At 38.2% G+C, this 14,741-nt stretch overlaps 1 protein-coding gene across 1 annotated transcript; it reads right to left on the bottom strand.

Moving 5' to 3' along the window:
* Positions 1-87: 87 nt before the first annotated feature.
* On the bottom strand, positions 88-2,965 carry igfals (insulin-like growth factor binding protein, acid labile subunit). The gene is made up of 2 exons (XM_039825777.1): positions 2,872-2,965; positions 88-2,756 (listed from the first exon to the last, which is right to left on the bottom strand). The coding sequence occupies exon 2, from the start codon at positions 2,746-2,748 to the stop codon at positions 1,015-1,017; it is 1,734 nt and encodes a 577-aa protein (XP_039681711.1). The 5' UTR covers positions 2,749-2,756; positions 2,872-2,965; the 3' UTR covers positions 88-1,014.
* Between the last annotated feature and the right edge of the window lie 11,776 nt (positions 2,966-14,741).

Raw genomic sequence — 14,741 nt, 5'->3', positions numbered from 1 at the left:
CTGGTAACGTTACTATGGCTAAACTGGTGTGTTAAACTAATTATTTGGGCACATGGAAAAAGAAAAAAATAAGAAAGTGAAGGCACACAAGTTTTAAAACATTTATTACGCTTTTAAGGCAATTTCCCAACGTTTTTTAAAGTGACAAACTGACCTTTATTACTAATGTTACACCAATTAATGCACACATGTTGAAGACATTTTAGTGTCTGAACTGTAATGCTATATTGTTCAACCATTCTACTCAATGATTAACTAAATTGGGATGTGTACTGTAGCTTAATATTAAGCACACATCCCAATTAATTTATGTATAGGGTTAAACTTAAAATTGAATAAAACGCCATTTCAGTTTTGTTGCACTCAGTTTTTTTAGTCCGCTATCTCCATTTTCATTGTCCTAAAGGACACAAATTACCAAGGCATGTTCAACAGCATAAATGAGGTCCAAGATATATTAAAATATTTTAAATATTTAAAAAATCCATCAAAATGCATCTCATTTAGCTATCTATTTTGTTTTATAACTCCTGCAAACATGTTTCCATGTCAAGCAACATCACCTGGTAACCTAATCCCAAAGTGGTAGAACTCCGGTCTATACAATCCATTTTGCTCTCCATTGCCAATATAAACCAAATTATTTCAAAGCATTTTAAGTGAATTGAGGGAAATAACCTCAAATTCTCCCTTTTCTTGAGAGAGGTGACAATTTACCAAATGTAGATGCATTTTCCCACAATTAGACATTAACTATTAACTTATAACTCTGAAAAGTTACAGCAAAATACATTGGTTTGTCTTTTCATTTAAAGAAATTCATAGCATTCCTTAAATATTTTTGAACCATTTCATCTAAAGGCAACACATGACAACCATTTATTTGTAGATAGTAAATGTTATGCAAGAGCCTGAATCATGTATTAGTATTACAATTAAAATATTGAAATCAATTTTTTTTTAAATACTACAGATAACACCAACCACTTTTCTAAACAGATCTGTGCATGTTGTCTAGCAGCTTTGGAAGTGCTCACTGTCAATATCCCGCAGGTCCTGACCAGCTAGACGGGGTGGGCTGGTGCATGTAATGTTGTTGTATATGGTGATAGTTGTGTCAGGCTCTTCACCTTCTGCGTGGGTCTCAACTTGCCGAGGTATCACCAACGGATTCCTCAAGCTGTAATTTCTGAGTGGGAGGGCACTGCAATCACATTTCCACCGGTTCCCAGATAGCAAAAGTTTTTCCATACCCTCTGGAAAATCAGGGACCATACTTGTCAAAGTATTAGCTCTCAGGTCCAGATAGCGCAGCTTTGGGAGTAGCTGCTTTGTGCCATTCTGCAAAAAGTCTCGACATTCATTGTTGGACAACAGCAAGTACTCCAAATTCTTTAGGCCGGAGAATGTATGGGTTGTGAAAACCTCCAACTTGTTGAAACTCAAGTCCAGTCCCAATAGGCTCACCAGGTCCACAAAGCTCTGGCGTTCCACCAAAGAGATGTTGTTGTGCTGCAAGAAAAGCCTCCGTAAACCAGAAAGTCCAGTGAAAGCTTGAGTTGTGACCCTTGCTAGGCAACCTCTGTCCAGATGAAGGCTGTGGAGCTTTGACAGACCTTTGAACATTTGGTCTGGCAGACTTTGGAAGCAGCTTCCAGACAGGTTAATGACAGCCACATGAGAGAGCCCAGTGAAACTACCAACTTGTGCCTCCTGTACTTGGTTGTGCTCCAGCTCTAGGACCTCCAGGTGACCAAGCCCTTCAAAGATCCTTTCCCCCAGCGCTCGGATCCTGTTGTAGCTGAGTCGTAGCTCTTCTAAGTACTGCAGATCACGGAAAGTCCTGGGCCTAATTCCAGTGATTGAGTTGTTGGAAAGACGCAGTACATGAAGACTGTGCAGGCCCAAAAACGTGTCGTCATGGAGAGAAGTCAGCCTGTTGTTTGTGAGATCCATCCATCTTAGTGACTTCATGCCAAAGAAGGCCCTGGGTACCACTGTCACGATCTGATTCTGGGCCAGGTAAAGCTTTTGCAGTTTAGTGAGTTTAACAAACACATTAGCTTTGATGACCTTGATGTGATTTCCAGTCAGATCTAACTCTTTAAGCTCAGCAAGATTTTGGAAAAGCTGTGGCTGCAAGTACGCAAGTCTATTCCCTGCTAGAACGAGCTCCCGTAGACCTTGCAGGTCATGGAAAACCGTCTCAGGTAAAACTGCTAATGAGTTCCACCCTAGGTTGAGAAGCCACATGTGTGAGAGTCCTGCAAACAGTCTTTCTTCAATACGAGTGAGTTGGTTGTTATGCAGACTAACTGAAGCAAGGTTAGGTGTATTGTGGAAGATCGTAGCTGGTAACACCCGGATGTGATTTCGCTCAAGGTGAATGTGTGCTAGCGACCTAAGTCCCATGAAAGCCTGAGGGTCAAGTGTCACCACCTCGCCACTCTGCAGATTCAAAAAATCCAGGTTAGAAAGATCCTTAAAAGACGCTACTGGGATGGAGGTGAACAGGTTGCCATCCAGCCAAAGGGAATGAGTGGATGGGGGCATGTCAGAGGGGACTTGCGTAAGGTTACGAGCACTGCAGTACATGTTAAGCTCAGAGCTGTAGTCATCATGCAGACAGGTGCATCCCTTAGAACATGGAATAGGCTCTTCGGCCACTTTCTCTCCAGCTGTGTCAGGGTCTGGCAACACCAGTGATGTTCCCAGTACCCACAACACCAACAGCACAATGGTTTGCATACTAACCGCTGTGGATAGAATATAAACATCACCATATAAATACTCATTATATTCACAACAGAATTCAGACATGTTTAAATTATAAATGTTTTAATGCTGTAAGGCCTATATTATATTGCTTACCTTAAATGTGAGAGGTCTTGATTTAAGGCGGACAGGCTGTGAAACACTGATACTGACACTGACTGAACCTTGTGCAATTGTTTGTATGCTGAATGGAAAGTATGCCAAGCCCCATTCCCCCCCCCCCCCTTTTTTTTTTTTTTTTAAAGTCAGCTGCACTGAGTATGTACAATTAACCCATTAATGACCATTAGACTTTTGCTGAATGTTGCTAGTCATTTTTTATGTACTGATGTTTTTTTTCAGAGGTTCCTATTTTGTTTTCCACCAACATCAACTTTGATCATTTTAATGAAATGATACCATGTCCTTAATTGTTGTACTGTTATAAAGTCTGTAAAATGAGAATATACTTTCCATTGCCTCAGTAAGGTGTTAACCATACTTAATGAAGATTCTTATATGTGCATGTACCTCAATTGTTGTTAACATTTCTCACGCTTACTGTATTGTCAACCTAATAAGGGATTTTATCTAAGTGGCCTTTGGTGTTTACTAAAGTCAGGGTCCTGTCACTGAGTGCATTTCCTGTAGATTTTAACTGATAAACCGATACAGTATGGTAAAGAGATTAGATGAACCCAGTGCACTAGACCTTTGACTGAATTTAAGACTTTTTCTGTTTTCTTCTCTTTTCTTTACCTTTTTAACAAGTGTATTTGACATGGGTAATCTGAGGCAAAATTGTATTTCACTTGTTACCTCAAACATGGAAGTGTATACCTCCTATTAAATATTGTTGGAGATTTAACCATCCACCTGCCATACCTACTTGTTAAATTTAGATAAAACCAACTGTACGCACCTTTCTGCACAATGACATCTGTATGTAAGAGACTTCATAAAAAACAGTGCCATTTCTGTTTCATACACGTATTTGACAGTGCATGATGAGGTCAGTTCCACAAGTCCATTTCCTAATCACATCTATGATTGCAATGCCTAACTTTCTGTTTACCCTTTTTCTTGGTATCTGGGTTCTTTTAGACAACCATGAACTGGTCATGCTCTAAAGGACAACCAAATCCAGATAACAGATGGGTGCTTGCACATGAATTTCATTGCTTGACTTGCTAACACTGGATTCATAACACTATAAAGAAATGTTGAACATATCCTGTTAGTTTGTAATGTCTGTCACTCAAATCTGATCCTCTTCTGCAGTGAATAAGTAGGCAAAATGTAATCAGGTAGGCAGGATACGTGCTATCTTACCTCATGTACAGTAGTTGCCTAGGGTTACACTCACTAGATATACTGGAAATCTCTTTCTAATTGCTTTGTTTTTATATAAAAAGTGATGGTTATGGATCCCATCAGTGTATAGGTTTAAATCTAAAATTCTATATTTTTAGATGCGTAAGTAATGTTTAATTAAATACATTTATATTCAATAATAAATGTGGCACAAATTTGGACAGTACAGTGATTCTCAAATATCCTCTGTATTCCATTAGCATTCATTTGAATATTTTTGTGATTAAACACATTTATGTCACATACCAAAAATAAATACATGTCATATTTATTTTTAATGGCATGTGAATAGTGAAAAAATGTGTCCTCACTGAAACCTTTTTTTTAATATGCACATGTCCTACCAACCATTGCAACCAGTCAATCTCCATTTCACTGATCATGAAGAAAATTGTGATGTACAACATTCTGAGGAAATGGAGGACACTAATGCATTCTAATTTGTATTTCTCTTGCCAGTAGAGAGCACTGCTGGTCTGTTGTCACATTTAGGCCCAGAAGCTTGGTATGCTCTTTACCTTCTAAAAGAATCGCTTTGTTTAATGGTAAATTAGAGTATAACCAGAAGTAATAAACAGATGATTTTAAACAGATCATAAACTGAACTTCAGTATTGTTGAGCTGCTCCTCTCATATTTCTTGATGACTTTGGGCAATGCATATACTGAAGGCTGCAATATGTCAACAATTGAAACAAAGTTTGCCTGTTAAATAAAATTATTTAACAAATAGGGAAATAAAACACTGCAGTTTTTACTGCTGCTTCCGTCAAAAAACTGCCATACCGAATGGCTGCCATAGTGAGTTGTTTCCTGATTGTTCCTCCCCTGACAAACACCTCTAATTGGCTCATTCCCTGGCACTCAATCAGGCACCAAGGTTTCCAGGTTTGTCAGTTGCTGTTGGCTTCCTGAGTGGAGGAGAAGAGTCATAATAGTGAGCGGCAGAGCCTGCCGCTGTGCCTGTAAATGTTTGACTTGGCTGAGCCTTGCTTCTGGAAGGATAATTTTCTCAAATAATTCTGGATACATTTGTGCCTCCTCAGCAGTGAAGAACAGGCCTGAAAGGCATGATGTCAATCTAAATTGGATGGAGGCATGCTGATCAGTGTAAAAACCCATCATGACGTCTCCTTCGCTCTACTGCTCTGCAAATGTCAAGAGAACTATTGACATTAAATGCCAAGGAAGCCTTGTACAAACTTTTAAAATCCAGGTTAATGCGTTTGCTGCTGTTAGGTGTGATTAAACCTGTGGTATGCAATTTATTTTTGGCATTGTTGGGCAAAAAATCCATATTATTCTTTCGGCACATAATAATAATTCAAGTGTTCTGAGAGAAAATGAGACTTCTGCATCTCCTCTTAGCTCTTTTCCGGCTTTAGATAATCTAGCCTTGACGGGAGACTGTGGACAGTCGCATGTCATTTCAGAGAGAGAGCGTTCCTATTGGCTGTGTGCATGGATTGCCTTAGAGCAGGAGAGGAAGAGCTGCAGGAAGAGGTCTCACTCTAATTCTTTTTGCATTCTACCCACTGCGGTTTTTAATCACCTACTGCATCGCTTTTGTGTTGAAAGACATGCTATCGTTATTCGCCTAAGAAATTTGTCTCACAGCCAGGTAGAACACGTGATAAATACATGAAGTATAATAATAATAACCCTTCAACAAGTGTTTGACATATCATGCTAACAAACAAACAAGCAAATGGGTGGATGTTTAAATTTGTCGAGTTGACCTATTAAAAGTAGGCTTAAATCACTCAGACATTATCGCCTTTATTATGTTTTTATGTTATGTTTGTTTGAGTGTTTGTCTAGGCTGCTATCGAAGTACAGTTTACGATCAATGACGTCACATGCTGTTTTGCAGTCAAATTGGTATATCGAATTGATTTGAGACATTTTAAGGTGTATCCATTCATTTTCGCACAGAGGGCCTAATTTACTAACACTAGCGCAGTTTGCGCTGCGTCTGTTTATGCGAGTTCGGTAATAGCGCATGCTATGCTTCCACATTTTGCGTAGTATTTATCAACCCTGACACCCATCAGGCAATCAGTGTCTTTCTCCGCCCACTATAATGTAAATTGCGCTGTAGCAAAGCGGTACATGTGCTATGATATGGCTGAGTGCAGACTGCGATATTCCCACTGCTGATGCTATGACTGTTTGAAATGATCCTGATGCCAATATTTGTAATGTAGCGAGGAGTTTAACAACTGCTGGAATGGGATGTGAACGCTGAGTGGGAGATTCAATTTCATCTTTGATTTCTTCCAGTAACTCTATATTGCATGGCTGCTTAATCTGTAACGCTAAATGATGTTGTGTTCACTGACAAAGTGTGATTCTTGTGTTAAAAATATTTTCAGCCTCGCCTATGTCTTCGTCTTGCTCAAATTACTGTTGCCATTTCACCAGCGGCATAAAGGTCTATGAGGAAACTCGATTGCGGCTGGTTTAGACCTGCTTTTAAGAGGCGGAGAATTTCCCCCGCAGAAAAGAGGCGCGCTCTTACTGACAGTCTTTGTAAATACCACGGAATATATAATTAGGTGCACTTTGCGCTTATTCTCCCACCTTTTGGGTGCAACTCCCACTTTCCCCACGACCCTCCCACGAACGCATATTGAAAGCGCAACTTGTCTCTTCTCGCTCATGTGGCAGACAATCTGCGATTTTACCCAAGTGCGCCCTGTTTGTAAATAGCCCGCATCGGTTACGTCCGTCTTTGCGAGCAATTAGCGCCTGGAAACAGGCGCAAACGGCTTGATAAATCTAGCCCTGAATCGCACAACATTCAAGCAGACATTTGCGAACAAAGTTTTGCTAGACAAAATGGATCGCACCATCTACCAATTCATTATTTATTAGGCCAATAACGTTTCCCTCAGCGTTTATCGCATAAGCCGTATATCGATCAAGATAAAATCCGATTGGACCGAACGTTGTTCCTTTGAGTCGATATTCATGAAATTCAATCGAATTTTACTGTTTCCACAAGGCATTTTTCATTCAATATCACTTAATTCAGATAAAAACGTGTGGATGGAAACATAGCTAGTGAGATAAACCATTACTAAAAAGATCCGCTGAGGTATTACCTATGTATTTTTGTAAAGGATAGACAGCCAAACACCACAGGGCAATCCTAAGTGAACATCGGATAAGAAAATAAAAGCCAGAAGCTGCATGCAGCAAACTGAACGTCGGGATGAACTAGGTCTTTAATCGACAAAACCATAAAGCAACAGATTACTCCTCCTGGGCTGGTGCACCGGGCCTCTGGATGTGCATAATGTTTGACCCTCCTGGTGGTCTTATCTGTTGCACATAACATGGTTCATAGTGGTGCATACAGCCACAGGGGACAGCTGAAGGAAGTACTTTTCTTTTCCCTGCTTTGTTTAACCATAACCCTGTCTTAGTGAGATGTGTGGGGCCTATTAAGGGATGGAGCTCTTTTCTTATTATATCTGCTATTAACCAAGTGGAGACGCTTAATTGATTTAAGTTGTTTTCTTTGTCTTTACAGCTTAAAGTGAGAGCAATCAAGCTTCCACAACCACGCTGAACAGGTTAAATATGAATGTTTTCTTGTCTCACATACACCGACTTTACTTTGCATTGAATGGCAGGCTCAGTCAATACTGCCATCCACTGGCAGACTGTTGGACTGTTTCACCTTCACAGTCATTTAAAAAAAAGAGAAACCTGTCTTGGTTGCGAAAGACTGCTTTAAAACAGGGTTGTCCAGTGTCCTTTCACCCATCGAGGTGATGGTGGTTCAGCGCTGCTCTGAACCCTTCTGCTCAGCCCTTTGACAGCCAAAGACCCTGACACCCCTGCAGTGGCTATTAATAACACTCAGAGCTCCCAGTCAACTCGCTGCTTTTCTAGGAGGAGAGAGAATCCGTTGGCTTTGTCTCGATAACTGGGAACTCAGCCACTGTTTCTTAAATTGATTGTGATCATTGTGACCAGAGCAAATCAATGCAGCTGATGCCCCAATTAGGCATTTTGAATTTCAGTTAGATGTGTGAGCCACATGAAACCAAATCATGTTTGATACTTTACACTCAAACACGAAAGTCTATGGTTAACAATTTTAAAAACGCTTCTGAAATATACAGTATTTTAACTTGATGCTAACCTGAAAACATCGTGACGTTGAAAAGGCTCAGTGTATGTGGTGATGATGCTTTGTATTTACATTTGTTTACATCCACATCAAGGACTATTACTGCCACTGTTCATCGCATCCCCAACCGGCACCGTCAGACACCGCCTACCAAGAGCCTGGGTCTGTCCAAGGTTTCTTCCCAAGAGAGAGTTTTTCCTCGCCACTGTCACACTGCTTGCTCTTGAGGGAATTACTGGAATTGTTGGGGCTTTGTAAATCATAGAGTGGTCTAGACCTACTCTATCTGTAAAGTGTCTCGAGATAACTCGTGTTATGATTTGATACTATAAATAAAATTGAATTGAATTATGTCTTTAAGAATTAAGATACTTCAAATTACAGAATTTAAAAATCAATTTTGTCTGTTTCCTTACATTTCAAAAGGGGAAAGAGGCTTTCTGGATTTAGAATCTTTGGAGCTTGCATCTTAGAGGGTTGAAAAAGGGCGTTAGCAGTTCTTATAGTAATTTAATAAAAGAGCTTTGTAGTTTTTGCACTTTCAATTTTTTTTTATATTTAGTTGAATATTAAATGCTTTCCTTATTTCTAAGATTGTATTTTGTGACTGTGCGGTAGTTTATGTTTATGTAACATTTTTTGTGGCCTTTTATTCTAAAATGTATGTGATTTCAATGTTGCATCCTTTAATGGCTGACCTTTTATGCACATAGTTCTCATTGGATAATTGACAAAGATTCAGCCATTTTGTAGGATATACAGTATATACACATATATTAGGTGTTTTCTATCCATTCTATAAAACGCCCTAATTAAGGCTCTGTGAAAGGTTTTCTTTAAGTGGATAGTGACCATATTTAGTTGACTGTCAAAGGAAAATCTTTTTCCTTATTTAGCTTAATTCAACCTCTATGGAAACACTTTAATTTTTTTCTTTATCGTCCTGTCCTGTGAAGGTGTGCCTAGCAGATTCACCAACATGGATGAAATGTTTGACTTTGGTGAATAGCCTTGAACTCACCCAGACAATATCTGCTTCTAAGGCCTGGAAGAGGACAGGTAAGAAAGAGGCACTTCATGCACTCAAACAAACACCAAAGTCCATCTGAATTAGTTGCCAGGCTTTGAATCAAGGACGAGACCTGGATACCATTGAAAGAAAGAAAGAAAGTAATGCAGCTTATGAATCCCAGGAGAAACTTAGAAAATCCATAGCCTCTTTTAGGACTCTCATTTATTTAATGTTACATGGCCTTAGCATGACAAGCAATCATTTTAATTGAAGAACACAAAGTGTTTTTTTATTTATTTATTCTGCTCTTTACCTGTACTTTTTTGATTGTTTTTTTTATATATCATCATGTGAGAAAATGGTTGGCTTAAATAAAGGCTGACAAGTACAAGGCTACATTCTTATGTTGAGATGCTTTTTAATAGTACTGTGTATAGATGCCTTGCACTTCATCTGAGTGTCATTTTGTAAGGTGAGTATTTCATTTTCCTGTGCAGCTGTGTCCAAGTGAAGGAGTGATCCAATTTTGGAGGAAGTGTCATCCGCATCTTCATATATCTGGGCCAAACAGGAAATGCATATATACATATTAACAGGCTCAGCTGAGGCAAAGTCAGAAAAGCTTCTGTCAAAGCCTGATGACATATTGCATTGTGTAATGTGAGGTGTCAAGCTAGTCTGCCTCTTTGCCATGATGCAGAAGTTTTGAATACATGGTTTGAAAATAGAGCAAATCCTGGTGTTGCAGCTTAGCTGGCAGCAGTTGTAGCTTGAGTTGCATGTAAAATGTAGCCACAGACCTGATGTCTATTTTCTCTTCTTTTATTTTATAAATATGCTCATTCTGCATATCAGATAGTCATGATCCCTAAATCCAGGAGTGACTGCTTGTTTTCTATCTGTCCATATTTTGTATGTTTAGAAATCTTGAATCACTCCTTGATATCAGGAGACGGCTCCCTAAATCACACCCAAACATATTCTGTACTCAGCCGCTGCACATGAGCGTGGACCAGCATGTTTTTGTGCTTAATATCAGTTCTCCAAATGAGCGCGAAATAGCCGCTTTTAAAGTAAGAATTGTAAGAATCGAGTGTAATCTTCTTTGTGACCTTTCAAACAAAGTCCTTGATATTTATCTTTATCCCTTTTGTGGCTTTTCAGTGGAAGGAAGTGTTAGCTGTGTCCCTTTTGTTGTGTCCCTTTTTGTCCTCATATATTGAAAATGCATAACTAATGGTAAAATTATAAAAAAGTATGAAAACTCAGCCACATCTACCATATCAGTGGACTTATCAAACTGGAGTGAGAAAAACACGTGGGACTATCCTTCAGTTGATCCGTTACTTCGCATTTCTGTGTCAAGTTTTCTGGATAAATGAGTATCCCTGACAGTAGGCATTATTTTACTCTTATTTCTTGCAATCCCCAAACAATGAGTGGGCTGCAGTGATACAAAAAAAATATTTCTTAAATGTCTGTTTTTTCATCTGCTGCAAAAATGGACTGCAACTAGCTGGGATTTTAGTTTTCATAGCCCACAAGTGGGATTTAAGCATGGTTCTGCAGTGTTTCCCATAGATTAGAAAGCAAATTGTGGCTGGGGGGTCGGAGGTTGCGTAACAATAAAGTATCAAAAGGAGGAGGATCACGCTGTTGGATTCTGTCCTCTCCTACTTTAATGCCTAACAAATCTATCTCTTTTTCTCCCTGACCCTATCTTTCACTGGTTGAAGCCTGAAAATATTGTAAACAAATTAATAACATAACTAATTACACTGGTCGGACTGTTGAGCTCTGTTTCAGATTGATACCTCCAGTTCAGGCTGGTCCTCATCCTCAACACGTGCCTTTTTTAGTTGTGGAAAATACTTTTCAATACTCATCTGGACATTATTATTATTATTATTATTATTATTATTATTATATGACAACATTATTTATAATACGTTTATTTGATTCACAGCTGCTACATATAGTGTTTTGACCTCGACAACCCAACTGCATTTTAGATTCTAGTTAACTTTCTAAAGCAGGCACAATCGCTTGTTTGCTAAGAGTCGGGTCGGTGATTGTGAATGTGTGATTGTGTAAAGGTGTTCACGAGATAGATCCCAACCTTTCGTGAACTTGTGAATTTCGCCAGCCTTCTTCTCTCCTTTATGGAGACAGATGCTGTGTGCACGGTGGGCTCAATGGTGTTTTAAGCCTCCAACGTCGCCTTCCAGGCAGCTAACCCTCACCTTAACCCTAACTATAACCATTGCCACGCTGCCTGGAAGGTGACGTTGGGGGCTAAAAACACCGCACGGTGGGAGGGGTGTGTGTGTGTTGTGTTTTTTTTGTTTTTTTTTTTTTTTTTTTTTTTTGTGTGTGTGTGTGTGTGTGTGTGTGTGTGTGTGTGTGTGTGTGTGTGTGTGTGTGACATGAATAACGCAATGTGCGTAGTGTTGATAGTGCGGCGCACTGCCACACATTAGTCTATGTGTGGGAAACTCATATCCACATAGCAAGCTGCAAATGCTAAATTAGGCTTGACCATACTAGGCATGTTAGTCAACGCATTCTCCTCCTTGCAATGTGCACTTGTCATGTCATACTGCTGACAGCTTCTGGGTTTGGAATTTCCACTTGCAATAGTCTTGATGCCAAGGTCTATGTGCAAATATTAAAATGGCTCCTAATTTTGTGCCTTGTGTCCTAAACTATATTTTAGCATTACAGCATTTCTTTGGAGAAGAATGAGTGCATTCACCACACTTTACAAGTTCCCAAAAATCTAGTTTATCCAGGTCAATTCTGCCCCCTGACCATTTCATCCCCAATGTACTGTGATCTGTTCTTGTGGAAGAAAAGGACACTGACTATTAAGGGCAACTGCCAGCAAAAAGCACCTTTTCAATCACGTTTTCAGACGTTTGAGCAGCATTTTTTGGGAAACTTGTTTTTCTATGTAGCTTAGTGAAAGTTATGTTCATCTTTTATGTTTTTAGATCATTCAAGGGCAACATGCAAATGCTAAACAATTTCGATACGATACCAGTATCGGTATCCCGCTCTGCCTAAAACGCTGGTACGGTATCGGAATACTGGTTTATGCACCGATCCGATACCACGTAATAAGCCCTAAAAAATCTACGTTAAAGTATTTATTTATGTTCTTTTCATTAAAACTATAAAAGAAAGTTCTGGGCATTCCTTGTTTGCGTTTGTTCATGTTTCACAAAGAGTTTAACCTGAGCCAGACCGACAACAAAGAAAGAAATATATCACATCCATACAGAGATAGTAGTATAAGATGTTAAAAATATGAAATATATATCACTGGTATGGATGTTTGTCGGCCGATACAATTCAGGTCGAATTGGTATCGGAAGCAAAAGTGGTATCGACCATCTCTAGCTAAAGCACAGCGGTACATGTCATGCAAATTATTTAGTTATTGTTGCAGTTCATGTTACATAGATGTAAAACCCAATTCCACAAAACGCTTTAATCTAAAATGAACAAAGCATTTGTCAAGTGCATCTTAGGTAAGCAGGCAAGGTGATGAAAATGGTTATGTGTTATCAGCCTATAGCCCAGGGCTCCTGCTCCACATTTAGGGTAGTAGAGTGAATAAATGTGGATAGAACTGTAGGTCAATAATGAAAAATAACGTTGTACCTTTGGGATTAGGGGAATATTTTGATAATTCCTTTTCTTAGACAGGAATTGTAACATAATATCACTTTGACAAGGTTTTATTCTAAAGTTCTAGAGTCCTTGTTTGGTGATGGACTTTTCTCATAACTTATGAAGAGACTTCACAAACCACAACACAGGCCATCATATTCACTAAAATTGCCCTCCCTTCAGCATTATTTAAATATTTCATAACTGGGCCTCAGCAGCTGAACAAAGCCACATATTTTTCTACTACAGCTCCCCAAACAAAGACAGTTTTAGGACTACTTGTGAGGGAGCAACAACTTTAGAAACTTCTGAAAGCTCAAGGAGGATGTTCAAGTTATAAGAAGGGCCTTAACACACAGTCTTCTTTTTTGTCAGATTTACTTTTCTTTAGATCATGTCGCTCCACAATCTGAATTCACTATAGACGATGGATAAATGAATTATTAACTACTCCAACAGTAGTTTCACTGCAGAAGAGCTCATTTTGGCTGACAACATTGTCCTGTTCCTGCCGTTTGAATACTGCCAACTGTGATGTTATTCCTCTGGGGATATATGTATGAGGCTGCTTCATCATCTTATTTTATTTGGGCTGTAATCATCACCGTTATGTTGCCCTCCTGACTGAGAATGGTTTAATGCAACTCGCTTCTGTCTGTGAGTTTATTGTAGGGGGATATAGCTTTCTCTTTTATATAGGTCAGTCGCATGCAGTAAAACACTTTCGTCACGTTTTAACACTTAGGTAGAAAGATATTTAACATTTTTGATGGTGGTAGGGGCCAGAAATGTTGTCACACAATAACAGTAAAAAGATTCATAGTTCCTCTTTTAACTAGAATATATTACACAATATTAACCTAGTAATGGTGACTTTTTCTCTGTGCATTTTATGAGCGGTCTTGCTGGCAATTATTGAATTGTATTTTAAAATGCGTTTACCTTTGATGTGTCATAGATGTTTATAAACTTGTAAATCAGTGGTGTCCAAACTAATCATGCCAGGAGCCACAAAAGTGTATAGTCCCCGGCCATGAGCCTTTTTATTTAAGAGACTATTGTAATGGGTAAATTTGAAGAACTTTGTGCTAAAAACTGGAATCTGTATTAAATAGATGATTGTATCACTATTAAACCTCACTCACCAGCGTTGCTGCTTTTATCACACACTATTGAAAAGAAGTCAAATGCACATGCTTTGCCTGCAGTTTGATCCTTCAGATCTGTGATTCGCTGTGCATCTATGTTCCTTGCGAGACTGATATAGTTAAGTTCTTGCTGCTTTTCTGGGCAGATAACAGCAGTGAGATACTCCTTTTATAAAGTCACGCTCTGCAAATGGTTTTCCATAATGGGCTATAAATTGAGCCCTTGTTATATTTTGCAGTGTGGTTGACCCGAAAAAAAAATTTTTTTTTTTTTTTTTTTCGTCTTTTTTTTTTTGCGGGCTACGTATTGATTAAACTCAAAAAAAAATAAAAAAAAAAAATTTTTAATTAAAAAAAAAAATTTTAAAAAAAAAAAAAAAAAAATATATAAAAAAAAAAAAAAAAAAAATAAAAAAAAAAAAATAATAATTTTATTAATTAAAAAAAAAAAAAAAATAAAAAAAAAATAAAAATAAAAAAAATTTATTAAAAAAAAAAAAGATAAAAAAAAAAAAAATAAAAAAAAAAAAAAAAAAAAAAAAAAAAAAAATATTAATAAAAAAAAAAAAAAAAAAAAATAAAAAAAAAAAAAAAAATTTAAAAAAAAAATAAAAAAAAATAAAAAAAATAAAAAA

The sequence above is a fragment of the Perca fluviatilis genome, chromosome 15 (genome assembly GCF_010015445.1).
Source record: "Perca fluviatilis chromosome 15, GENO_Pfluv_1.0, whole genome shotgun sequence".
NCBI lineage: Eukaryota > Metazoa > Chordata > Actinopteri > Perciformes > Percidae > Perca > Perca fluviatilis.
The sequence above is the reverse complement of the archived record's forward strand: the minus strand, read 5'-3'. Positions and strand labels throughout refer to the sequence as shown.

Coding starts and splice junctions, on each gene's coding strand:
- igfals (XM_039825777.1), bottom strand. CDS start 2,748: ATGCAAACCATTGTGCTGTTGGTGTTGTGGGTACTGGGAACATCACTG.